Raw genomic sequence first — 26,981 nt, 5'->3', positions numbered from 1 at the left:
GCGATCCAAGACGACAGCGGTGTGTGTGTGACTGACGCTGGAAGGAACCGGAGCCTCCGCTGCAGTGACCCGGCAACCAGGGCGCGGGAGTATACAGCGCCGCTGGGGGTGATGGAGCTGCAGTCAGAAAAGTCTATGAGACTTTACACACTGCAGCCCTGAAGTCTTGTTAGAATAATTCTTCTGTCTTTTCTTCAAAAAAAGCTATCCAATAGGCTGCCAAAGGCAGCCCTCCTATTAAGTGCCTGCTTACTGCATGGCACCAACCTACAAACTGAGCTCCTGTGCACGGAGGCGGGGTTAGAGAGGAGGAGGCGCTGTGCATCTTGGGAACAGTCAAAAGCTTTGAGCCTGTTGGTACCTCGGATCAAGATCCTACTCTACACCCCGATGTTATTCCTTGTGGAGCCCAGCGTACCCCGCAGAAGAAATACTGTTTAATTCTTTACCAAAAAATATCTCCAGTAAAAGGCAGACTCCAGAACCTTCTTAGATTGCGAGTCAGCTTTCCATGTACGTAGCCAAACCGCTCTGCGAGCTGCAACTGCTGTGGCTGATGCCTGAGAGGCAGTTGTACCCATATACAAGGCAGCTTTTTCCATAAAAACAGCTGCCTGTTTGATATGTGCAATATGGGATTTTTGCTCTCTAGATGCCATTGAAAGGTCATCCTCCAATGCATCAGCCCAGGCTTCCCTGCTTTTGCCATCCAAACCAAACCAATGGCTGGTCTTATGATTGTCCCAGACAAGGAGAAAATGGTTTTAAGACAACCATCTATTTTCCTATCTATGACATAATTTAATTATGTTAAAGGCAGAGGTAATGTAGATTTTCGCACCAATCGGATGACATGTATATCTACTTTGGGAGCCACCTCCATTTTTAAACAGTCCCCAGCCGGAAAAGGATAATGGGAATTCCATTTCCTTGGAATTCTAAACTTCTTACTGGGTGTAACCAAAGCCTCTTGCATAATTTTCATCCGCTGTTCTGACCCAGGAAACTCCGTCCTATTTTTAGATGTTTAAACACAGGTGCCTTAGTTTTTAACAAAGGCTCAACTGCCTCCTCTAAGGATAGAATGGCTTTCATAGCACTAATTAGCTCAGAAATGTCCTCTGAGCTGAGACCTCCCTCCTCATCTCTGTATGCAGACCCAGAATGCAATGAGTCCTCATCCTTTGACGATTTCTCAAATGAAACGTGTAGATTGTGAAGATGTTGTTTCATGTCTATGCGATTTACTTACCACCGGCCTTTCAGCCTGTTTCTGTTGAGAGGCTGCCGTATCCTGTACAGGATGTGAAAACCCGCAGGTGGAATGTTGCATGTTAGGGTTAATAGGGTAACCTATCCCTGCTATAGGAGCTGGCATTATCCGCTCAGTTATACTAGATAATGTCTGTGCAAATGTAGCCCATGGGGGTTCAACCTGAACCTGTGCCTGCCTCAGATTATTCAAGAGGCTTTGGTGAAAGCTAAAACAATTTGCACATAATCCACTTTGAACCAAATCCTGAGAGGTTAACCCAGCTTTGCAAGACAAACATGACGAGTGCTGGTGTTGCTGTGGAAAGTATCCTCCTCACCCTTGCCTCTCTTAGTCATGATAAATAAATCACACACCTTTACAGTGTTAACTACACAAATTGTGACTGCAATCACGTTAAAATTTGTTAAAGTGACATACAATCCGATCCAACCCTGCTTGGAATCAGCATTAAGGATCGGAATACACAGAAACGGACAGAAAACAGTAAAGTCAGCAATCACACTAGCAATCAGTCACAGGTTACACATTCGTATAAAAAGCAATATGTGCACATAATGAACTACAGATACATTTCAAGTATGCAGGAGAAACATATTACAGCATTACGTTATGAAGGAGTTTAAACGTATTCAGTCGCACAGCGAATGAAAACCGCAGCAATAGTTTACAGACATATGCATCAGGCACTTATCCAACTATTCGTACCAAAGGTAGAGATTTAGTGCTGTATCACCCGGCTTAGGAGAGTGGGTTACAGGGAGATTTCACCCCGCTTCCAGGATCGATCAATACGTTATTGAACGCTGAGTGGATCCAGACGCTATTAGTGTACACAATTGCCCCGTGAACCTACAGTGAACACAGACGCCCAAGTGAACATCGACGCACCAGTCATACAGCTGCCTATGCTGCGACTGGGTACTTTTAGATACACTGCGTCTCAGACGGAAGCGGGAAATCAGTTCATGGCAGGAAATTTGGAGGAAACTGGTCATGAACCGTGGGGGGAGGGGCGACCAAGGGAGCATCTTACTCCCCACTGCTGACATCAACCCTAGGGATCGCGGCCTCATACTACCCCCCTGGAGCCTATGATCCCTGAGGCCTAGCACTGGTGCACCCGAGGTGGCAGCCGCATCAGCGACTGTTCAGTAGTCTCCATCCCGAAACAGTGTGGCTGTCTCACGTTTCCTCTACTAAGCAGAACCGATGCCTTACCTTCTCCCCGTGCTCCGGCCACTGCCTGGTAACGTCTGCTGGACTTGCTAGTACATCCTACATAGACACCCGCCGAAACAGCTCTTTAACGTGGGTAAGCGTTGTTGCGACCCAGCAGGGAGTTGTTGGAGCGACTCTTTCTAAGGTACGTATAAGACGCTTTTTAGAAAGATCACTCAAAAAGTATAGCAAGAATATAAAAATAAAACATAAAAGCTTATGGCTGCTAAAAACCATGGTCCGGCTCCTGCTGCACCAAACAAAAAAACAAATTACCTGAGCCAGGACGGGGATATAGGGATGGGCCTGTTGCGTTCTGGGAGGCTGAAAGCTTTGATCGTTTGGTGCCAATCCACTGTCGCTACCTCATATCCCAATGTTATCTTGTGGATAACCTGTGGACCCTGCAGAAGAAATGTTTAGATATATGCATAATGGTAAAAAAAATATATATATATTTTATCATGCCAGTATACAACTAAATAATTTAAATGACTGTCATGATTGTTTAATGTTCTTGATGACATTATAATGTGATATGTTTAAAATAGAGATATAATAAAATTTAAAAAAAAGTGGTCAACTCACTTCTATAATCTAGGGTGATAGTGCCAGTTCCCCAGTTTCAACGGGGAAGAGCCTACTACTCGACCCTCTTCATGGTACCAAAGCCCAATGGGTCATGCAGGCCAATTCTCAACATGAAATCTCTCAACAAGTTTGTGAAAGTTTCCAAGTTTCGCATGGAAACCTTACGATCCATAGTTTTCGCCATGGAAACTGGGGACTTTATGGTCTCACTGGATATACAGGATGTATATCTGCATATTCCTATTGCACTTTTGCATCAACTTTTCCTGTAGTTTGCTATCTGCAACAACCATCATCAGTTCCAGGCACGGCTGTTTGGTCTAGCAACGACGCCCAGGAAATTTACCAAAGTCATGGCTGTCATGGCTGCATACCTTCGTCATCAGCGAGTCAGAATACTCCCATGCCAAGAGGACCTGCTGATTCTAGCGAACTCACAAGAGGTTCTCCTCAGTCACCTTCAACGTCACGGATGGCTGATCAACTGGAAAAAGTCCTCCCTTACACCATCTCAGCAGATTTTGCATCTGGGGGCTGTGCTGGACTCTCAAAATCAACAACTTTTCCTCTCATCAGACAAGATCTTGAAGTTGAGGAACAAAATACACCAGTTCCTTCACCGTCCCCTGGTGTCGGTGCATTCGGCAACGCAAGTCCTCAGTCTGATGGTGTCAATGTTCGAATTTGTTCAGTTTCACTCTCGCCCTCTACGGCGGCTGATTCTTTCCATGTGAAACGGTCAGCCTCATCGCATCAAGTCACAAATGACAACTCTGACTTCGGAAGATTGTCTTTCACTGACTTGGTGGCTCCACAACCATCACCTGGACAGGGGCCGACCCATCTGGATCCCCAGTTGGGTGCTTCTAACAACAAATGCCAGTCTTCACGGTTGGGGAGCTGTAACTGAACAACATTAATTTCAGGGTCGATGGATCCTGGCAGAATCTCGGTTACTAATCAATGTGCATGAACTGAGAGCGGTGTACAATGCGTTGACCCTAGCCCTCAGCATTCTTAAGGGAAGACCAATTCAAGTGCAGTCCGACAACGCCACAGCAGTGGCGTATATCAACCACAAATAGAGAACTCGCAGCAAAATAGCGATGCAGGAAGTGGCCAAGACACTCAGGTGGGCGGAACGTCATCTTTCTGCCATATCAGCTGTGTTCATTCTGGGCATACTCAACTGGTAAGCGGATTTAATCAGTCGCCAGGATGATTACGACGGAGAATGGGCTCATCACCCGGAGATCTTCCAGCTCCTCATGGACAGGTGGGGCCTACCAGTCGTGGATCTAAATGGCCTCCAGCCACAACCACAAAGTTCCAGTTTTGGGGTCCCGGTCCAGGAATATACAACCAGCATTCATAGACTCCTTATCGGTCCAATGGACATTTCGTCTACCGAACATCATCCCTCCGGTTTGCCTTCAACCTCAAGTACTTCGGAAATTCAAACAAGAAGGTGGAAACCTCACTGGTAGCCCAGGAGGCATTGGTTCTCCAATCTCCAAGGCATCTCCATAGGAAAACCTCTTCACCTTCCTCTATGACTGGGCCTTCCATCTCAGGGCCCATGTCTCCATCCAGATCTGGCCCATCTGTCCATCCTAAGAACAGAAGGATTTTCAAATTCTGTTATTCAAACTATGCTTAAGGCACGTAAACCTGCTTCAGCTCGTATATATTATACAGTGTAGCATACTTAACGTGGTGCGGTGCCAAGCAGCGATGATGCAACTATCTTTAAAATTTCAAGAATACTAGCTTTTCTTCAGAGGTTTGGATTTAGGCTTGCACCTTGCCTCTCTTAAAGTAAACATTTCTGCTTTGTCAGCCTGGTTCCAACGCAGAATTGGTCCGCTTGCTGATTTATGTACAAGGGTGTCATACGCTTACAATCTCTTTATGACCATCCAATAGCTTCACGGGATCTATCTGTTGTGCTGCACGCTCTTCAGGAGCCCCCCTTTGAACCTTTGGAGTCCGCTGATCACAAATGGCTGATGACAAAGGTACGGCTTTTGCTTGCTATTGCATCAGCCAGGAGGGTGTCAGACTTAGAAGCTCTTTCCTATCGTCCCCCTACTTGATTTTTTTTTTATCAAGACAGGGCGGGTCTCCGGACTAGGCCTGCTTATCTTCCTAAAGTGGTTTCTAAATGCAACCTTAATCAAGAAATTGTTGGTCTCACCAGAGATGTTTGTCTCACCAGAAATGTTAGCAAAAGAACATTCTATGGATGTGGTGCATGCTCTACGTGTTTATGTAGACCGTACTAGCCCCTTCAGATGATATGATGCTCTGTTCATACTTTTTGGATTTCACAAGCGTGGTTGGCCTGTTACTAAACAAACTCTGGCCATGTGGATTAGAAAGGCTATTGCACAAGCAAACATTCAAGCTGACCTTCCTGTGCCAGCTTCAATTTCTGTCCATTCTACCTGGTCTGTAGGACCTTCATGGGCAGCACATCGTTGTGCGTCAGCTGAACAACTGTGCAAGGTGGCTACGTTGTCTTTGATTCACAAGTATCTTAGGTTTTATGCCTTTGATACATTCGCCTCCCAGGATGCTTTTTTTGGACGGTGGAATTCTTTTATAATCTCAGGCGCGTCCCCTCCCTTGAAATACTGCTTTGGGACATCCCTGATGTTTCCCTGTAGAGCCCTATAAAGCCTGAAGAAGAAAACTAGAGTTATGGTTGACTTACCTTTGTTAACTCTCTTTCTTTGAGGTCCACAGGGCCCCCACCCTGACGCACCTAGCCTCTCCGGGTTTTTACGGCATTGGCCTCTGGTTCCCTTCTCCTGTCTGTGAGAACGTGTTCTTATGTGCCTAACATCTTTATTCTCTCCTTTTCCTGCTGTGAGCTGGTTAACAAAACTGAATGCCTGAGCATGGAGGCAGGGTTATAAGGGAGAGGAGCCGAACATTCTGGAATATGCTAACAGATTAACTGTTTGGTGCCCGGACTCTCATCCACCACATACAAGCCCGATGTTTCCCCGTGGACCCTATGAACCTCAAAGAAAGAGTTAGCAAAGGTAAGTCTACCATAACTCATTTTTTTGTTGCACCTCATATCCTTTAATGCAGTGCACAGAACATGGACATGGCCCAAACGAAAACAAATAGGGCCAAATTGAATTAGCTGCTATTTTACCGCAAATAGCAAAAGTGCCTATTGAGTTGTCCGTGAAAATGGATTTGCAGTAATTTTACCATGAAATTTCAATTCATCACTTCTGAGCAGATGAAAAGTTTGGAGAAATCCCTACTGTAAGTTAAAAATGTCAGGATTTGGTTCAGAACCCCTTGCACACCCCAATGAATAACTAATTAGGCACTTAGAAGTTTTGAAATAATTTTAATTGGTCATTAAGGACTTGTCATTTTGGGATGAAAAAGTGTAAGATTATGGAAACTGGGGTACAAGGTATGGGAGAGGTATATATATTGGGGTGCTGTATGAGTGGGACAAGTGTTTTTAGACTTGCAGATGGGAGTAATTGGTCTGTTACCACTTTTTTTTTATTTTTTATATAAGTCCCCTAAAATGACCAAAATATATACTTAAACCCTTTTTCATGTACCCCAAATTTAATTTTAGCACTTTTGCTGAAAACAATAGCTTTAATTGTTTTACTTTTTTTTTTTTTTTAAATGTATACAACAGCCATTTGACCCACTTTAAGTACCACAAAGAACTTTTATTAAAACCAATAATAAACTTTTATACTGTTATCCAATTTTCGTTCTTTTGGGGGGGTACAGGCAGATTTACCCATTTTCAGTTTTGGCAACAATTTTTGCGGTAATCTCGTTTCCACGACTTTGCAATTGAATAGGCAAATCGTGGGAGCGAGCACACCCGCAAACAGCCCTATTTCGCATCATTTCACGGCTAATTTAATTCAGCCTATAATCACCAAACTGGAGAAAACAAATGTGTTTTATTTCTTTTCCCTAGAACTAGAATATAGACTGTAGAACTAGAATATACTTACTACAAATAAAATATTTTAACAAATTAGTGGAAAGATTGTAAAATAAACTCAAGCCTCTCCGGCACAAATGATTGCATAATCTAACTTTGCAGCAATGCACTTATATGCGTTCAATGCATCAGTAAAATACTGATATGCTCATCTGCAGATTAAAGCTCAAAAAGTCCACAAATAATAAATGACGTTTACTGGTTTATCAGCAGCCAAGGGTGCTAAAATGATGTCCCACAAAGTCCAAAAATGTACTGCCAAGTTAATTGGCTTCTGAAAAAAAGGACCCTAGTGTGTTATTTGTGTGGATTAGGGCATTTAGAATGTGGCCTCCAATGGGGCAACGACTAGTATGAAAGATCAATTAGAACAGAAACAAAGACCACCTCCCCCATGCCAAGATGCTGCATCACCTTCTGCAGTAACAAAGTAATTTAAATCACATTGGGAGAAAGGCGCTACAACAACAAAAATTCATCATTTCCTGTCGAGCGCCAAAATTCTTACAGCAATCTCTTCTGGTCAGTACTACATCTAGAGAAAGGAAAAAAAAAATAGGAATTTAATACCTACCGGTAATTCCTTTTCTCCTAGTCAGTAGGGGATACTGGGATGGTAAGAGTTCCCATGGGGGAATAGATGGGGTCCATTGTAGCCTGGCACTTTAAAAATTCTTCAGTGTGCTGGCTCCTCCCCTCTATGCCCCTTCTGCAGACAGTCTAGGAAAACTGTGCCCGAAGAGACGGACATACTTTGAGAGCAGGAAAACAGATAAGAAAAAGTGGTGAGATACGAGCCAGCACAATCCACAACTTGAAACTAGGGACAACAGCAGCGAACAACTCAATCACCCCCAATATCGCCTACGGACTAGGAGAAAAGGAATTACCGGTAGGTATTAAATTCCTATTTTCTCTCACGTCCTAGGGGATACTGGAATGGTAAGGCATTACCATGGGGATGTCTCAAGGCTCCCAGAACTGGTGGGAGAGTGCTGAGACAACTGCAAAACCGAGCAACCAAACTGAAGATCCTCAGAGGCCAAGGTATCGATCCTGTAAAACTTCACAAACGTGATTGAACCAGACCAAGTAGCAGCTCGGCATAACTGCAAAGTCGAGACTCCAAGGGCAGCCGCCCATGAAGAACCCAACCGACCTTGTGGAGTGGGCCTGAACAGAAGTCGGCAGCGGCAAGGCTGCCGAAGAGCAAGCCTGTTGGATAGTCATCTGGATCCAACAATCAATGGACTGCTTTGAAGCAGGACATCCAATCTTCGGAGCATTAGAGAACTAACAAAGAATCAGATTTCCGGTGACGAGCAGTTCTCTTGACACACATGTTCAAAACCCGAACATCCTCCAAGGATTTTGCGGCAACTGATGTGTCAGACAACACAGGAACCACAATCGGTTGGTTGATGTGAAATGCCGAAACAACCTTAGGCAGAAAATGCGGACGAGTCCTGAGCTCCGCTCTACCCTCGTGAAACACCAGATAAGGGCTCTTACAGGATAAGGCCCCCAATACTGAAAGACACCTTGCGGAGGCCAACATCATAACAGTCTTCCAAGTCAAATACTTCATATCCACCCGGTGTAATGGTTCAAACCAGTCAGAATGGAGAAAAGTCAGGACCAAAATTGAGATCCCACGGTGCCGTGGGAGGTGTAAAGGGTGGTTGAATAAGGAGGACACCCTTTACGAATGTCTGGACTTGATGGATCCCAAACGAAGGCCCATATCCACACCTGCTTGCAGGAAGAGCAAGAACAGTCCCAGATGAAAATCCACAGTGGAGTACTGTCGACCCTCACACCAGGATACATACTTCTTCCAGATGCGGTGGTAATGTTTGATGTGACCACCTTCCAAGCCTGGACCATAGTTGAGATAACCTTTCCAAGAATACCTCCTCTGGCTAAAATCTCCCTTTCAACTTCTATGCCGTCAAACGTAGCCGTGGTAAGTCTTGATAGATAAACGGCCCTTGCAGAAGATCTTCCTGAAGCGGCAGAGGCCAGGGCTCCTCGAGGGACAAGGTCAGGAGGCCCGCATACCAGGCCAGTCGAGGCCAAACCGGGGCAATCAGAATTGCCTGAACGTTTTCCCTTTTTAGTCTCTTGAGGACCCTAGGAATAAGAGGAATCGGAGGGAACAGATAGATGAACTGGTAAATCCACGGCGCCGTCAGAGCGTCCACCGCTGCAGCCTGTGGATCCCATGTCCTGGAGCAGTATCGACGCAGCGTCTTGTTTCGAGAAGCCATCATGTCGATCAGCAGGCAGCCCCACCATTGTACCAACAGCTGAAACATCTGCGGGTGAAGGCCCCACTCCCCCTGGGTGCAGGTCGTGCCTGCTGAGGAAGTCTGCTTCCCAGATGTCCACTCCTGGAATGAAGATGGCCAACATGGCCCTGGCGTTGTGTTCCGTCCAGAGGAGTATCCTGGACACCTCTCACATTGCGGCCCTGCTTTTTGTTCCTCCTTGTTTATGTATGCCACCGCCGTGGCATTGTCTGACTGGACAAGGCGGTAAGGTTACTAACATGGGTACTAAAAGAGATTTTACCAAAGCACTAACCAATGACGATTACAGGTCATCATTGCTACATAAGGTGAAAGATGTCCCTAACGCAAGGGAAAATACTTATCTTAGTTGTATGTATGTAAACGCCAAAAGCATTACTGGTAAAAAGGGTGAACTAGAAATACTTGCAGCAAGCAAACAGTATGATATTATAGGCATTACTGAAACTTGGTGGGACGAATCTCATGATTGGACAGTCAATCTAGAGGGCTATACACTGTTTAGGAGAGACAGACTAAATAAAAAGGGTGGAGGGGTGTGTCTTTACGTAAAGCCGTTTTTAAAACCTGATATACGGGAAGATATTCAGGAGGGGACTGTAGACACTGTCAAGACATTATGGGTAGAAATTGCATTGCATGCGGGGAAAAAGGAATAAAAAAGTTAGTATTGGGTGTATGCGATAGGCCGCCTGGTATCAACGCATCTGATGAGGAATTGTTACTAAAGCAAATTGAAAGAGCAGCAGGAGTAGGAGACATAGTAGTGATGGGAGATTTTAACTATCCAGAGATAAACTGGAAAAATGATTCATGTGATACTGCTAGGGGCAATATGTTTTTAAACACACTTAATGATAACTACTTAGTTAAACTAATTGAGGAACCAACTAGGTACAATGCAATCTTAGACCTGGTATTAACAAACAATGGGGATTTGGTATCAGGTATTATAGTAGGGGAACCCATAGGAAACAGCGACCACAATATGGTCACATTCAATATCAGTTTCCATAAAACAGCCCTATACTGGCTCAACTAGGACTCTAAACTTTAGCAAAGCAAATTTTGAAAAGATGAGGGTATTTTTCAGGGATATTGAATGGGAAGGTTTGTTTTTAGGAAAAAATACTACGGAGAAATGGGAGGTACTAAAATTCCTGCTAGCTAAAAATACACTCAAATTTATTCCTACGAGCAGCAAAAAAAGGAATAAAAATCATAAACCGATGTGGCTTAACAAAAAGATTAAGGAACTTATTGGCAAGAAAAGGCGAGCATTTAAAAAAATAAGATTTTACTTACCGGTAAATCTATTTCTCCTAGTCCGTAGGGGATGCTGGGGACTCCGTAAGGACCATGGGGAATAGACGGGCTCCGCAGGAGATAGGGCACTTTAAGAAAGCTTTGGACTCTGGGTGTGCACTGGCTCCTCCCTCTATGCCCCTCCTCCAGACCTCAGTTAGGGAAACCGTGCCCAGAGGAGATGGACAGTACGAGGAAGGATTTTTGTAAATCTAAGGGCGAGATTCATACCTGCCACACCAATCACACCGTATAACTTGTGATAAACTTACCCAGTTAACAGTATGAACAACAACATAGCCACGGTACAACCGAAAACTATAACATAACCCTTATGTAAGCAATAACTATATACAAGTCTTGCAGAAGAAGTCCGCACTTGGGACGGGCGCCCAGCATCCTCTACGGACTACGAGAAATAGATTTACCGGTAAGTAAAATCTTATTTTCTCTAACGTCCTAGAGGATGCTGGGGACTCCGTAAGGACCATGGGGATTATACCAAAGCTCCCAAACGGGCGGGAGAGTGCGGATGACTCTGCAGCACCGATTGAGCAAACAGGAGGTCCTCCTCAGCCAGGGTATCAAACTTATAGAACTTTGCAAAGGTGTTTGTCCCCGACCAAGTAGCTGCTCGGCACAACTGTAATACCGAGACCCCTCGGGCTGCCGCCCAAGAAGAGCCCACTTTCCTAGTGGAGTGGGCCTTAACCGATTTCGGTAACGGCAATCCTGCCATAGAATGCGCCTGCTGAATCGTGTTACAGATCCAGGGAGCAATAATCTGCTTTGTAGCAGGAGCGCCAACCTTGTTGGCCGCATACAGAACGAACAAAGCTTCAGTTTCCTGATTCTAGCCGTTCTGGTCACATAAATCTTCAAAGCCCTGACTACATCCAGGGACTCGGAATTCTCCAAGTCCCGTGTAGCCACAGGCACGACAATAGGTTGGTTCACATGAAAAGAGGAGACCACTTTTGGCAGAAAGTGAGGGCGAGTCCTCAACTCTGCCCTATCCACGTGAAAACCCAAGTATGGGCTTTTATGTGATAAAGCCGCTAATTCGGAAACACGTCTTGCCGAAGCGAACGCCAACAACATGACCACTTTCCACGTCAGGTATTTCAACTCCACCGTTTTGAGTGGTTCAAACCAGGGTGACTTGAGGAACCGTAACACCACGTTAAGATCCCAAGGCGCCACCGGAGGCACAAAAGGAGGCTGAATATGCAGCACTCCCTTCATAAACGTCTGTACTTCAGGGATAGAGGCCAATTCTCTTTGAAAGAAAATGGATAAGGCCGAAATCTGGACCTTTATGGACCCTAATTTTAGGCCCAAAGTCACTCCTGTTTGAAGGAAGTGGAGTAGACGGCCCAAATGGAACTCCTCCGTAGGAGTGGCTCTGGCCTCACACCAAGAAACATATTTCCGCCATATACGGTGATAATGTTTTAACGTCACGTCTTTCCTAGCCTTGATCAGGGTAGGAATGACCTCCTCCGGAATCCCTTTTTCCACTAGGATCTGGCGTTCAACCGCCATGCCGTCAAACGCAGCCGCGGTAAGTCTTGGAACAGACAGGGCCCCTGCCGCAGTAGGCCCTGCCTTAGAGGAAGAGGCCACGGATCCCCTGCGAGCAACTCTTGCAGCTCCGGATACCAAGTCCTCCGTGGCCAATCTGGAACAATGAGTATTGTTCTGACCCTGCTTCTTCGTATTATTCTCAACACCTTGGGTATGAGAGGAAGAGGAGGAAACACATAGACCGATCTGTACACCCAAGATGTCACCAGAGCGTCTATCGCTACCGCCTGAGGGTCCCTTGACCTGGCGCAATACCGCTTTAGCTTTTTGTTGAGACGGGATGCCATCATGTCGATTTGAGGCAGTCCCCAACGATCCGTGATCTGTGCGAAGACTTCTTGATTAAGTCCCCACTCTCCCGGATGCAGGTCGTGCCTGCTGAGGAAGTCCGCCTCCCAGTTGTCAACCCCCGGGATGAACACCGCTGAAAGCGCGCTTACATGGCCTTCCGCCCAGCGTAGAATCCTGGTCGCTTCTGCCATGGCCATTCTGCTCCTTGTTCCGCCTTGGCGGTTTATATGAGCCACTGCCGTGACATTGTCTGACTGAATCAGAACCAGTTTTCTCCGAAGCAATTCCTCCGCTTGACGCAGGGCGTTGTATATGGCCCTCAACTCCAGGACGTTGATGTGGAGACAAGACTCTAGGCTTGACCAGAAACCTTGGAAATTTCTTCCCAGTGTCACTGCTCCCCAGCCTCAGAGGCTTGCGTCCGTGGTCACCAGGACCCAGTCCTGAATGCCGAACCTGCGACCTTCTAGTAGGTGAGCACTGTTCAGCCACCACAGAAGAGATACCCTGGTCCTGGGAGACAGTGTGATCTTTTGATGCTTTTGTAGATGGGACCCGGACCACTTGTCCAAAAGGTCCCATTGAAAGGTCCTCGCATGGAACCTGCCGAAACATGGAACCTGCCGAAAGGGATGGCCTCGTAGGAAGCCACCATCTTCCCCAGGACCCGCGTGCAATGATGCACTGAAACCTTTTTTGGTTTTAATAGGTTCCTAACCATGGCTATGAGTTCCTGAACCTTTTCCATCGGAAGAAAAACCTTTTTCTGGTCTGTGTCTAGAATCAGCCCCAAAAAGGTCAGACGCGTTGTAGGGACTAGCTGGGACTTCGGTATATTGAGAATCCAGCCGTGTAACTGCAACGTCTTCATGGACAGAGACACGCTGTCCAGCAACCTCTCCCGAGATCTCGCCTTTATGAGGAGATCGTCCAAGTATGGGATAATTGTGACCCCCTGCCTGCGCAGGAGCACCATCATTACCGCCATTACCTTGGTGAAAATTCTCGGGGCCGTGGAAAGCCCAAACGGCAACGTCTGAAATTGGTAGTGACAGTCCTGCACTGCAAATCTCAGGAACGCCTGATGCGGGGGGGAATATCGGAACATGAAGGTAAGCATCCTTTATGTCCATGGACACCATCCAATCCCCCCCCCCCTCCAGGCTGTCGATGACCGCCCTGAGTGATTCCATTTTGAACTTGAACCTCTTCAAGTACAGGTTCAGAGATTTCAGGTTTAAAATGGGTCTGACCGAACCGTCCGGTTTCGGGACCACAAACAGGGTTGAGTAATATCCCTATCCTTGCTGGAGATGAGGAACTGTGACAATCACCTGTTGAGTATACAATTTTTGGATTGCTGTCAACACTAGCTCTCTCTCTGACGGGGAAGCCGGCAGAGCCGATTTTAAAAATCGGCGAGGAGGCATGTCTTCGAATTCCAGCCTGTATCCCTGGGAAACAATCTCTAATGCCCAGGGATCCACCTGCGAGTGAACCCAGACGTGGCTGAAAAATCGAAGACGAGCCCCCACCAGATCTGCCTCCCCCCGGAAAGCTCCAGTGTCATGCGGTGGACTTTGCCGACGCGGGGGAGGACTTCTGCTCTTGGGAACTAGCGGTGTGCAGCTTTTTTCCCCTGCCTTTCCCTCTGGCAACAAAGGATGATCCACGTACCTTCTTGTTTTTATTGGAAAAAAAGGACTGCATTTGATAATGAGGTGCCTTTTTTGTATGTTGCGGGGGGACATAAGGTAAGAAATTTGACTTACCAGCCGTAGAGACAAGATCCGAGAGGCCGTCTCCAAACAACTCCACCCCCTTGTAAGGCAAGGACTCCATATGCCGCTTTGAATCGGCATCTCCCGTCCACTGTCGGGTCCACAAGAGCCGCCTAGCAGAAATAGACATAGCATTTATTCTGGAGCTTAATAAACAAATGTCTCTCTGAGCATCCCTCATATACAAGGCAGCATCTCGGATATGCTCTATGGGCTTTTGAATGGCGTCCCTATCTTAGGTGTCAATTTCCGTAGATAAGGAATCTGCCCATGCTACAACCGCACTACAAACCCAGGCCGATGCCTTAGCCAGTCGAGCAATAGTACCGGAATGATTGTAAATGTGCTTTAAGGTAATTTCCTGCCTGCGATCAGCAGGTTCCTTGAGGGAAGCCGTATCCTGAGAAGGCAGCCTTTTTGGACAAACGTGTCAGCGCCTTGTCAACTTTTGGCGAAGATTCCCAGCGTATCCTATCAGTTTGTGGAAAAGGATACGCCATGAGAATCCTTTTGGGAACTTGTGGTCTCCTATCCGGAGATTCCCAAGCCTTTTCGCACAAGTCACTTAATTCAAATGAGGATGGGAAAGTGACTTCAGGCTTTTTCCCTTTATACATGTGTACCCTCGTGTCAGGGACAGGGGGTTCCTCAGTAATATGCAAAACCTCTTTAATGGCCATAAGCATGTACCGTATACCCTTAGCCACCTTTGGCTGTAATTTTGCATCTTCATAGTCGACACTAGAGTCAGTATCTGTGTCGGTATCTGTGTCATCGATCTGGGATATGGTGCGCTTCTGAGACCCCAAAGGACCTGGCGCCCCAGGGACAGGCATGGACTGGCTACCTGACTGATCCCTAGCTTCTGCTTTGTCTAATCTTTTATGCAATAGATTGACATTTGCATTCAAGACATTCAGCATATCCACCCATTCCGGTGTCTGCGTTGCCGACGGCGACCTGACATTCAAGCACTCCCCTTCCACATTAAGCGAGCCTTCCTCGTCAAACATGTCGACACACGCGTACCGACACACTTCACACACACACACAGGGAACCCCTTTCCTGAAGACAGTATCCCTGTCAAGGCCCTTTGGAGAGACAGAGAGAGAGTAAGCCAGCACACACCCCAGCGCAATAACCCTGGAGACTAACACAAATTGTTTTTCCCCAGCAGCGCTGTATAATATGTAAACCGCCAAATATGTGCCCCCCCTCTCTTTTAAGCACCCTTTCACCGCGTGTAAGCAGGGGAGAGTCCGGGGAGCTTCCTCTCAGCAGTGCTGTGGAGAGAAAATGGCGCTGGTGAGTGCTGAGGGAGAAGCTCCTCCCCCTCGGCGGCAGGCTTCTGTCCCGCTCAAACTTAGTGAAATATGGCGGGGGCTCTTTTATATACATGTACAGAGTCCACCTGTACATGTATATATTCTTTATGCCATGCAGAGGTTTATATTGCCGCCCAGGGCGCCGGCGCCGCCGCCCCCCCCCCCCCTGCGCTCCGCATCCCTTACAGCGACCGGAGTATGTGAGGTGTATGGGAGCAATGACGCACAGCTGCAGTGCGTTAAGAGAAATACAAATCTGACGGGGAAGCAGAGTCATTTCAGCACTATAAGGAATGTAACAAAATATGCAAAAAGGAAATAAGAGCGGCTAAAGTAGAAACTGAAAAACTAGTAGCAAAGGAAAGCAAAGCGAATCCCAAAAAAATTTAAATACATTAATAGCAAGAGATTAAAGAAGGAGAGTATAGGCCCTTTAAAAGACAAGTTGGGAGTCTTAAGCAAAAATGATAATGACATAGCGGACACACTAAATGAGTTTTTTTCAACAGTATTTACTAGAGAGGACCCAATTCAGGGACTAACATATAATCTCAATAATGAGAATATCCCACTGATAGGTGCTTATTTAAGCGAGGAAGTAGTCTGTGACCGATTAAAACATTTAAAGATTAATAAGTCACCAGGTCCCGATGGTATTCACCCAAGGGTTCTAATGGAGCTTCATTCTGAACTTGCAAAACCGCTATTTTTGATCTTTAAGGATTCAGTAATATCAGGTGTGATTCCCAAAGACTGGCGTATAGCGGAAGTAGTGCCTATATTCAAAAAGGGAAGTAAAGCTGAACTAGGTAATTATAGACCAGTTAGTCTTACATCTATAGTGGGGAAAGTATTGGAAGGTATTCTAAGAGATAGTATTCAGAAGTTCCTTGAAGTAAATAAGGTCATTAAAAGGAATCAACATGGGTTTATGAAGGACAGATCCTGTCAAACCAACTTACTTGGCTTTTATGAAACAGTAAGCGCAAACCTAGATCAGGGTAAAGACGTGGATGTAATCTTTTTAGATTTTGCCAAAGCGTTCGATACTGTACCACACATGAGACTTATCTACAAGCTACAAGAATCAGGGCTAGGAAGCACAATATGCACTTGGGTCAAAAACTGGTTAGATAATAGGGAGCAGCGCGTTGTGGTTAATGGATCTTTTTCAACTTGGACTGAAGTGCTAAGTGGTGTGCCTCAAGGCTCAGTATTAGGACCGCTATTGTTCAATATTTTCATTAACGACCTAACAGAAGGTCTAGAGAGCATGGTGTCAATTTTTGCAGATGATACCAAATTGTGTAAAGTTATAAATGCGGAGGGGGATGCTGAGTCGCTTCAGAATGACTTAGTTAAATTAAAAGCTTGGGCAGCGAAATGGAGAATGCGCTTCAATACAGACAAGTGTAAGGTAATGCACTGTGGTAACAAGAACAAAAATAACACCTACCTACTAAATGGGGTAAAATTAGGGGATTCTGTACTGGAAAAGGATTTAGGTGTCCTCATAGATGGCAAACTAAGCAGTAGTATCCAAAGTAGGACTGCAGCAAAGAAGGCTAATAAGATATTAGCATGCATAAAACGGGGAATTGATGCTAGGGACGAGAGTATTATACTCCCGTTATATAAATCACTTGTGAGGCCTCACCTTGAATACTGTGTACAATTCTGGGCACCTTACTACAAAAAGGATATCCTGGAGCTAGAAAAGGTTCAAAGGCGGGCGACCAAACTAATTAAGGGTATGGAGACGCTGGAATACGAGGAAAGACTTGCAAGGCATGTTTGCACTGGAAAAGAGGAGATTTGAGGGGTCATGATCAACATTTACAAATATATAAGGGGACAATATAAAGATCTTGCGCAGGACCTGTTTTTGGTTAGATCAACACACTCGCTCAGGTTAGAGGAGATTCCACACAATACGGCGTAAAGGCTTTTTTACGGTAAGGACGATACGTGTTTGGAATTCCCTGCCTGAGGGAGTTGTAATGGCCAACTCAGTTAACACCTTTAAGAATGGGTTAGATAAATTCCTAATGGATAAGGATATCCATGGTTACGGGGCATAGTCACGCACTATGGTTATTATAAAAAAGAGGGGTTAATCGGAACGACAGTCAGCAACTTCAGTCAAAATTTTATACAAAATAATCGTGCATAGGAGACCACAAATAGGTTGAATCCGATGGACAATTGTCTTTTTTCAACCTTAGATACTATGTTACTATGACCTGTATAGCCTGATGTTGGGAGAAGAGAAGCAGCTTGTAGAAGGGCATTGTAAATCGCCCTGAGTTCCAGAATGTTTATCGTAAGAGAGGCCTCGAGAGGACCACCTTCTCTGAAACGGAGCCCCTTGGGTGACAGCACCCCAACTGTGGAGACTCGCACCCGTTGTCAATAGAACCCAAGCCTGAGTTCCGAAGTGTCGACCCTCTACCAGGTGGGGGGTCTGTAACCACCATAACAGGAAAATCCTTGCTTTTGGTCACAAGGATATCCGCTGGTGCATATGTAGGTGTGAGCCAAACCATTTGTTCAGCAGATCCAGCTGGAAAGGACAGGCATGGAATCTTCCATACTGGATAGCCTCGTTTGAGGCCACCATCTTGCTCAACAGCCAGATACAGAGATGCACCGTTTCAGAGCGGAGCGCACCATACCATCGTTTGAATTGTCAAGGCCTTCTCCACAAGAAAGAACACCTTTTGAGACACCGTGTCCAGGATCATCCCCAAGAACTGCAGTCTCTGATGGTACCAGGTGGGACTTCTGCAGATTGAGAATCCACCCGTGATCTGTCAGAAGGCATGTATTCAGGATGATGCCAACAACCGAGCTTCAGAAACAACCTTTATGAGAAGATCGTCCAAGTATGCGGTGTTGTAGCATCATCTCCGCCATCACCTTTGTGAACACATGCAAAGCCGTGGATAGGCCAAAGAGTAGGGCCCGGAACTGGAAGTGATCTTCCTTCAGTGCGGCGGCCATATTGAGATATGAAGGTATGCATCTTTGATATCCAGGGATACCAGGAATTCCCCCACTTCCAGGCCTGAATTCACTGCTCTGAGGGATTCCATCTTGAACTTGAATACCCTTAGATATGGGCTCAGAGATTTGAGGTTGAAGATTGGCCAGGCCGAACAGTCTGGCTTCGGTACCATGAACAGGCTGCAATAAAAGCCCTTGTTTCTGAGTAGAGGAGGAACTGGAACAATGACCTGCAGTTGTTGGATGGCCTCTAGCAAGGTAACCTTGGATACAGATGAAGCTGGCAAGCCGGACCTGAAGAATCTCGGAGGAGGGAGCTGTTGAAACTGCAACCAGTATCCTTTGGAGACCAGGTCTTTCACCTAAGGACCCCTGCAGGATTCCGCCCAAACATGGCTGAAATATTTGAGGCGAGCACCCACCTGAACTTCGTCATGCGGAGGGCTTGGAAGAGGCAGAGCCTGAACTCTGTTCCAGGGAACCAGCAGCCGCTGGTCTGCATGCTTTACCTCGGTTTCCCCGAGCAGTGTTGGAAGCACCTCTGGCTATGCCCTAAATATGGCGATACAAAAGGACTGGAGAGGGGCCAGGATAGGCACGTCTGGCTGGAGGAGCCGCTGACGGAAGATAGGTGTACTTACCCGGCAGTAGCCTGTGAAATCCATTTGTTCAGTTCCTCCCCCGAGAAAGGAAGGTTTTCAACGCACTTTTTGGAGTCGGCGTCCGCCGCCCACTGTCGCAGTCACAAAGCCATGCGCGCCGACACAGCCATAGCAGTAGAGCGCGAGTTGACAATGCCAATCTCCTTAATAGCCTCACTCATGAAGTTAGCCGAATCCTGAATATGTTGCAGGAGTGTTCGCAGCTCATCTTGAGGCATGGTATCAAAACCCACTATGATGTTACCAGACCATTTAACAATGGCCCTTGTGATCCAAACACAAGCAATGGTGGGTCTCTGTGCGACTCCCACTGCAGTGTAAATGAATTTGAGTGTAGTCTTAATTTTTGCGGTCAGAAGGGTCTTTTAAGGAGATAGCACCAGGTACAGGCAGCACAATCTTATGTGACAGCCTGGACACTGAGGTATCCACAATTGGAGGATACTCCAACACCTTACTATCCTCTGGGGGGGAAGGGAAGGAGTTTAGTAACCGATTAGGGGTTTGAAATTTCTTGTCAGGATTAACCCACAACTCTTTAAAAAGTGTGTTTAATTCCTTAGAAACAGGAAAGGTGGCAGTAGACTTTTGTGTTACATTAAAAATCTACTCCTCCGCAGGTTCTGCCTCTTTATCAGGGATTTTCAGGACCTCCCTAATAGAATAGATAAGGGCTTCCACACCCTGAGACAGAGTACTGTCTCCTTTATCACCCTCAACTTCCCCCTCCTCCAAATCTGGCATATCATTATCAGAGTCAGATTGGAGCACATGGGGCAATGTGCGTTTCAGAGAAACCAGCAGAGGGGGCAGAGAGGCAGGTCTGAGATCAGAGTTATGAGTCAGTAAATCATCCATAGATTTCTTAAACACTTGGCTTTCCTGCCTGGCAGTTGTCAGTTCAGAGGATATGTTAGAAATCATTCCTTTTATTGAATCCAGCCATTCTGGTTTCTGTATGCTGCTTCCATGTGAAGGGAGACTGCACTGTGTACACAGCAGAGATTCCCCCTGTGGAAAGACTGGCAAATAACCTTCTTGGCAGACATGTTCATACAGCAGAAAACACACAGATAGAGAATATTGCTCTCCCCCTTCTACAAAACCCACTGGTACCAGTATAAGGTGTTTTGAGGGTCGTGCCCTTATGCCGCCATTGTAACCGGGGACCCGCTAACCGGGAGGGACCCTGGTTTCTGTACTCACCACTCCGTGTCTGCAGAAGGGGCATAGAGGGGAGGAGACAGCACACTGAAGAATTTTTAAAGTGCCAGGCTCCAATAGACCCCCTCTACAGCCCCATGGTAACTCTTACCATCCCAGTATCCCCCTAGAGCTGGAAATATTTAAAAGGGGGGGGGGGAGGAAAGAAGATTTTAAACCTACCGGTAAATCTTTTTCTCCTAGTCCGTAGAGGATGCTGGGGACTCCGTAAGGACCATAGGGATAGACTGGCTCCGCAGGAGACATGGGCACTAAAAAAGAACTTTAGGAATGGCTGTGCACTGGCTCCTCCCTCTATGCCCCTCCTCCAGACCTCAGTTAGAGAAACTGTGCCCAGAGGAGACGGACAGTACGAGGAAAGGATTTTTGTTAATCCAAGGGCAAGATTCACACCAGCCCACACCATTCACACCGTATAACTTGGGTTATACGAACCAGTTAACAGCATGATACAACACAGCATCAGTCAGAGACTGAACAAAACTGTAACATGACCCTTATGTAAGCAATAACTATATACAAGTCTTGCAGAAGTAGTCCAAACTGGGACGGGCGACCAGCATCCTCTACGGACTAGGAGAAAAAGATTTACCGGTAGGTTTAAAATCTTATTTTCTCTTACGTCCTAGAGGATGCTGGGGACTCCGTAAGGACCATGGGGATTATACCAAAGCTCCCAAACGGGCGGGAGAGTGCGGATGACTCTGCAGCACCGATTGAGCAAACAGGAGGTCCTCCTCAACCAGGGTATCAAACTTGTAAAACTTTGCAAAGGTGTTTGAACCCGACCAAGTAGCAGCTCGGCACAGCTGTAATGCCGAGACCCCTCGGGCAGCCGCCCAAGAAGAGCCCACCTTCCTAGTGGAATGGGCCTAAACCGATCTTGGTAACGGCAATCCAGCCGTAGAATGAGCCTGCTGAATTGTGTTACAGATCCAGCGAGCAATAGTCTGCTTAGAAGCAGGAGCGCCAACCTTGTTGGCTGCATACAGGACAAACAGTGCTTCTGTTTTCCTGACCCAAGCCGTTCTGGCTACGTAAATTTTCAAAGCCCTGACTACATCAAGGGACTCGGAATCCTCCAAGTCTCGCGTAGCCACAGGAACCACAATAGGTTGGTTCATATGAAAAGATGAAACCACCTTGGGCAAGAATTGAGGACGAGTCCGCAATTCTGCTCTATCCACATGGAAAACCAGATAGGGGCTTTTGTGAGACAAAGCCGCCAACTCAGACACTCGCCTAGCCGAAGCCAAGGCTAACAACATAACCACTTTCCAAGTGAGATATTTTAATTCCACCGTTAAGTGGTTCAAACCAGTGGGACTTAAGGAAACTCAAATCCACGTTAAGGTCCCAAGGCGCCACCGGAGGTACAAAAGGAGGCTGAATATGCAGCACTCCCTTCACAAAAGTCTGTACTTCCGGGAGAGAAGCTAATTCCTTCTGAAAGAAAATGGATAGGGCCGAAATCTGAACCTTAATGGAGCCTAATTTTAGGCCCAAATTCACTCCAGTTTGTAGGAAGTGAAGGAAGCGGCCCAGATGGAATTCTTCCGTAGGAGCATTCCTGGCCTCACACCAAGAAACATACTTCCGCCATATACGGTGATAATGTTTAGCGGTCACGTCCTTCCTAGCCTTTATCAGAGTAGGAATGACCTCATCCGGAATGCCCTTTTCCGCTAGGATCCGGCGTTCAACCGCCATGCCGTCAAACGCAGCCGCGGTAAGTCTTGGAACAGACAGGGCCCCTGTTGCAACAGGTCCTGTCTTAGAGGAAGAGGCCACGGATCTTCTGTGAGCATTTCCTGCAGATCCGGATACCAGGCCCTTCGCTGCCAATCTGGAACAATGAGAATTGTCTGTACTCCTCTTTTCCTTATGATTCTCAACACCTTGGGGATGAGAGGAAGAGGAGGAAACACATAGACCGACTAGAATACCCACGGTGTCACCAGGGCGTCCACTGCCACCGCCTGAGGGTCTCTTGACCTGGCGCAATACCTCTGTAGTTTTTTGTTGAGGCGGGACGCCATCATGTCTATTTGGGGCAGACCCCACTGACTTGCAATCTGTGCGAAGACTTCCTGATGAAGTCCCCACTCTCCTGGATGTAGATCGTGTCTGCTGAGGAAGTCTGCTTCCCAGTTGTCCACCCCCGGAATGAACACTGCTGACAGTGCGCTTACATGATTTTCCGCCCAGCGAAGAATCCTGGTGGCTTCCATCAATGCCACACTGCTACTTGTGCCGCCTTGGCGGTTTACATGAGCCACAGCGGTGATGTTGTCTGACTGAATCAGAACCGGTCGATCGCGAAGCAAATTCTCCGCTTGACGAAGGGCGTTGTATATGGCCCTCAGCTCCAGGACGTTGATGTGAAGACAAGTCTCCTGGCTTGACCAAAGACCTTGGAAGTTTCTTCCCTGTGTGACTGCTCCCCAACCTCGGAGGCTCGCGTCCGTGGTTACCAGAATCCAATCCTGAATGCCGAACCTGCGACCCTCTAGAAGGTGAGCACTCTGCAGCCACCACAGGAGAGATACCCTGGCCCTGGGGGACAGGGTGATCAACTGATGAATCTGTAGATGTGACCCAGACCACTTGTCCAGTAGGTCCCATTGGAAAGTCCTTGCATGGAACCTCCCGAAGGGAATGGCCTCGTAAGACGCCACCATCTTTCCCAGGACTCGATTGCAGTGATGCACTGACACCTGTTTTTGCTTCAATAGGTCCCTGACCAGAGTCATGAGTTCCTGGGCCTTTTCTATCGGCAGATAAACCCTTTTCTGGCCCGTATCCAGAATCATGCCTAAGAAGGTCAAACGAGTCGTAGGAACCAACTGTGACTTTGGGATATGAATCCAGCCGTGTTGTTGCAACACCTTCAGCGAAAGTGACACGCTGTTCAACAACTGCTTTCGTGATCTCGCTTTTATGAGGAGATCGTCCAAGTACGGTATAATTGTGACACCCTGCTTGCGCAGGAGCACCATCATCTCCGCCATTACCTTGGTGAAAATCCTCGGGGCAGTGGAAAGCCCAAACGGCAACGTCTGAAATTGGTAAGGACACTCCTGAACCGCAAATCTCAGGAACGCCTGATGAGGAGGATAAATGGGAACATGAAGGTATGCAGCCTTTATGTCCAGGGATACCATAAAATACCCCCCTTCTAGGCTGGCGATGATCGCTCTGAGCGATTCCATCTTGAACCTTTTCAAGTATAGGTTAAAGGATTTTAAATTTAAAATGGGTCTGACCGAACCGTCCGGTTTCGGGACTACAAACAGGGTTGAATACCACCCCTTCCCTTGCTGTAGCAGGGGAACTTTGACCACCACCTGTTGAAGACACAATTTGTGAATCGCATTTAAAACTCTCCCCCTTTCTGGGGGAGAAGCTGGCAGGGCCGATTTGAAAAACCGGCGAGGAGGCCCCTCTTCGAATTCCAGCTTGTACCCCTGGGAAACAATTTCTATTGCCCAGGGATCCACCTGTGAGTGAACCCAAATGTGGCTGAAAAGTCGAAGATGTGCCCCCACTGGGGCGGACTCCCTCAGCGGAGTCCCAGCGTCATGCGGTAGATTTTGTAGAGGCCGGGGAGGACTTCTGCTCCTGGGAACTAGCTGTGGTAGGCAGCTTTTTCCCTCTGCCCTTACCTCTGGCAAGAAAGGACGATCCTCGTACTCTCTTGTTTCTATTTGACCGAAAGGACTGCATCTGATAATGTGGCGCTTTCTTAGGCTGTGAGGGAATATAAGGCAAAAAATTTGATTTACCTGCCGTAGCTGTGGAAACCAGGTCCGAGAGACATTCCCCAAACAATTCCACACCCCTGTAAGGTAAAACCTCCATATGCCTCTTTGAGTCGGCATCACCTCTCCATTGCCGGGTCCATAGGACTCGTCTAGCAGAAATCGCCATAGCGTTGACTCTAGAACCCAGTAGGCCAATGTCCCTTTGAGCATCTCTCATATATAAGACAGCATCTTTAATATGATCCAGGGTCAATAAAATGGTATCCTTATCCAGGGTATCAAGTTCCGCCGACAAGGTATCTGTCCACGGTATCACATCGCTACATACCCAAGCCGACGCTATCACCGGTCTGAGTAAGGTACTGGCAGCGCTACCTTTTTGGATAAGCGTGGCAACGCTTTGTCCACCCTTGGGGAGGATTCCCACCGTATCCTGTCCTTATTCGGGAACGGATGCGCCATAAGAATCCTTTTGGGAATCTGCAGTTTTTTGTCTTGAGATTCCCAAGCCTTTTCAAATAACTCGTTCAGCTCATGAGACGGGGGAAAGGTTACCTCAGGTTTCTTTTCCTTATACATGTGTACTCTCGTGTCATGGACAGGGGGGTCTTCTGTGATATGCAAAACATCTTTTATTGCAATAATTATATAGTGAATACTTTTAGCCTATTTTGGCTGTAACTTTGCATCATCGTAGTCGACACTGGAGTCAGAATCCGTGTCGGTATCAGTGTCTACTATTTGGGATAGTGGGCACTTTTGAGACCCCGAAGGTCCCTGTGTCATAGGGGCCGACAGGGCTGGACACCCTGTACATTCCCTGGACTCAGTTTTGTCCAACCTTTTGTGCAATAAGTTCACATTAGCACTTAAAACATTCCACATATCCAACCAGTCAGGTGTCGGCGTTGCCGATGGAGACACCACAGTCATTTGCTCCACCTCCTCCCTAGGAGAGCCTTCTACCTCAGACATGCCGACACACGCGTACCGACACACCACACACTCAGGGAATCCTCTTATCTGAAGACAGTTCCCCCTTAAGGCCCTTTGGAGAGACAGAGAGAGAGAGTATGCCAGCACACACCCAGCGCTAATGACCCAGGAAAAAAAACCACAATATGTTTACCCAGATAGCACTGTCTATCCTTATCTGCGCCAAATTTTGTGCCCCCTTCCTTCTTTAAAACCCTCTTTCACAGTGTAAGCAGGGGAGAGTCCGGGGAGCTTCCTCTCAGCGGTGTGCTGTGGAGAAAATGGCGCCGATGAGTGTTACCTCAATGAAGATCTGAAGTCTTCTACTCACCCGGCTTCTACCTTCCGGCTCTGCGAGGAGGACGGCGGCGCGGCTCCGGGACGAACGGCAAGGGTGAGACCTGCGTTCCGTTCCCTGTGGAGCTAATGGTGTCCAGTAGCCTAAGAAACAGAGCCTAACGTTAAAGTAGGTCTGTTTCTCTGCCCTCAGTCCCTCGATGCAGGGAGTCTGTTGCCAGCAGGCTCCCTGAAAATAAAAAATAAGAATTTACTCACCGGTAATTCTATTTCTCGTAGTCCGTAGTGGATGCTGGGAACTCCGTAAGGACCATGGCGAATAGCGGGCTCCGAAGGAGGCTGGGCACTCTAGAAAGATCTTAGACTACCTGGTGTGCACTGGCTCCTCCCACCATGACCCTCCTCCAAGCCTCAGTTAGGTACTGTGCCCGGACGAGCGTACACAATAAGGAAGGATTTTGAATCCCGGGTAAGACTCATACCAGCCACACCAATCACACCGTACAACTCGTGATATGAAACACAGTTAACAGTATGAAACAATAGAGCCTCTCAACAGATGGCTCAACAATAACCCGATTTAGTTAACCATAACTATGTACCAGTATTGCAGATAAACCGCACTTGGGATGGGCGCCCAGCATCCACTACGGACTACGAGAAATAGAATTACCGGTGAGTAAATTCTTATTTTCTCTAACGTCCTAGTGGATGCTGGGAACTCCGTAAGGACCATGGGGATTATACCAAAGCTCCCAAACGGGCGGGAGAGTGCGGATGACTCTGCAGCACTGAATGAGAGAACTCCAGGTCCTCCTCAGCCAGGGTATCAAATTTGTAGAATTTTTGCAAACGTGTTTGCCCCTGACCAAGTAGCTGCTCGGCAAAGTTGTAAAGCCGAGACCTCTCGGGCAGCCGCCCAAGATGAGCCCACCTTCCTTGTGGAATGGGCATTGACAGATTTTGGCTGTGGCAGGCCTGCCACAGTATGTGCAAGCTGAATTGTACTACAAATCCAACGAGCAATAGTCTGCTTAGAAGCAGGAGCACCCAGCTTGTTAGGTGCATATAGGATAAACAGCGAGTCAGATTTTCTGACTCTAGCCGTTCTGGAAATATATATTTTCAGTGCCCTGACAACGTCTAGCAACTTGGAGTCCTCCAAGTCCCTAGTAGCCTAGGCACCACAATAGGCTGGTTCAGGTGAAACGCTGACACCACCTTTGGGAGAAACTGGGGACGAGTCCTCAATTCTGCCCTATCCATATGGAAAATCAAATAAGGGCTTTTACAAGACAAAGCCGCCAACTTTGATATTCGCCTGGCAGAAGCCAAGGCCAATAACATAACCACCTTCCACGTG

At 47.0% G+C, this 26,981-nt stretch overlaps 1 protein-coding gene across 5 annotated transcripts in view; it reads right to left on the bottom strand.

Annotated features, from left to right (window-relative positions):
• Positions 1–26,981, bottom strand: part of WIPF2 (WAS/WASL interacting protein family member 2) — a 194,449-nt gene that overhangs the window by 24,419 nt on the left and 143,049 nt on the right. Inside the window, exon 8 of one of the 5 annotated variants that reach the window (XM_063959778.1) lies at positions 6,832–7,623. The exons of the other annotated variants lie outside the window; for them this stretch is intronic. Coding sequence (XP_063815848.1) covers positions 7,529–7,623 — 95 coding nt within the window. The 3' untranslated portion in view covers positions 6,832–7,528. Of the gene's footprint in view, positions 1–6,831; positions 7,624–26,981 lie in introns of those variants that run through there. 5 annotated transcript variants of the gene reach the window in all.

The sequence above is a fragment of the Pseudophryne corroboree genome, chromosome 3, assembly GCF_028390025.1.
Source record: "Pseudophryne corroboree isolate aPseCor3 chromosome 3, aPseCor3.hap2, whole genome shotgun sequence".
Lineage (NCBI taxonomy): Eukaryota > Metazoa > Chordata > Amphibia > Anura > Myobatrachidae > Pseudophryne > Pseudophryne corroboree.
The sequence above is the reverse complement of the archived record's forward strand: the minus strand, read 5'-3'. Positions and strand labels throughout refer to the sequence as shown.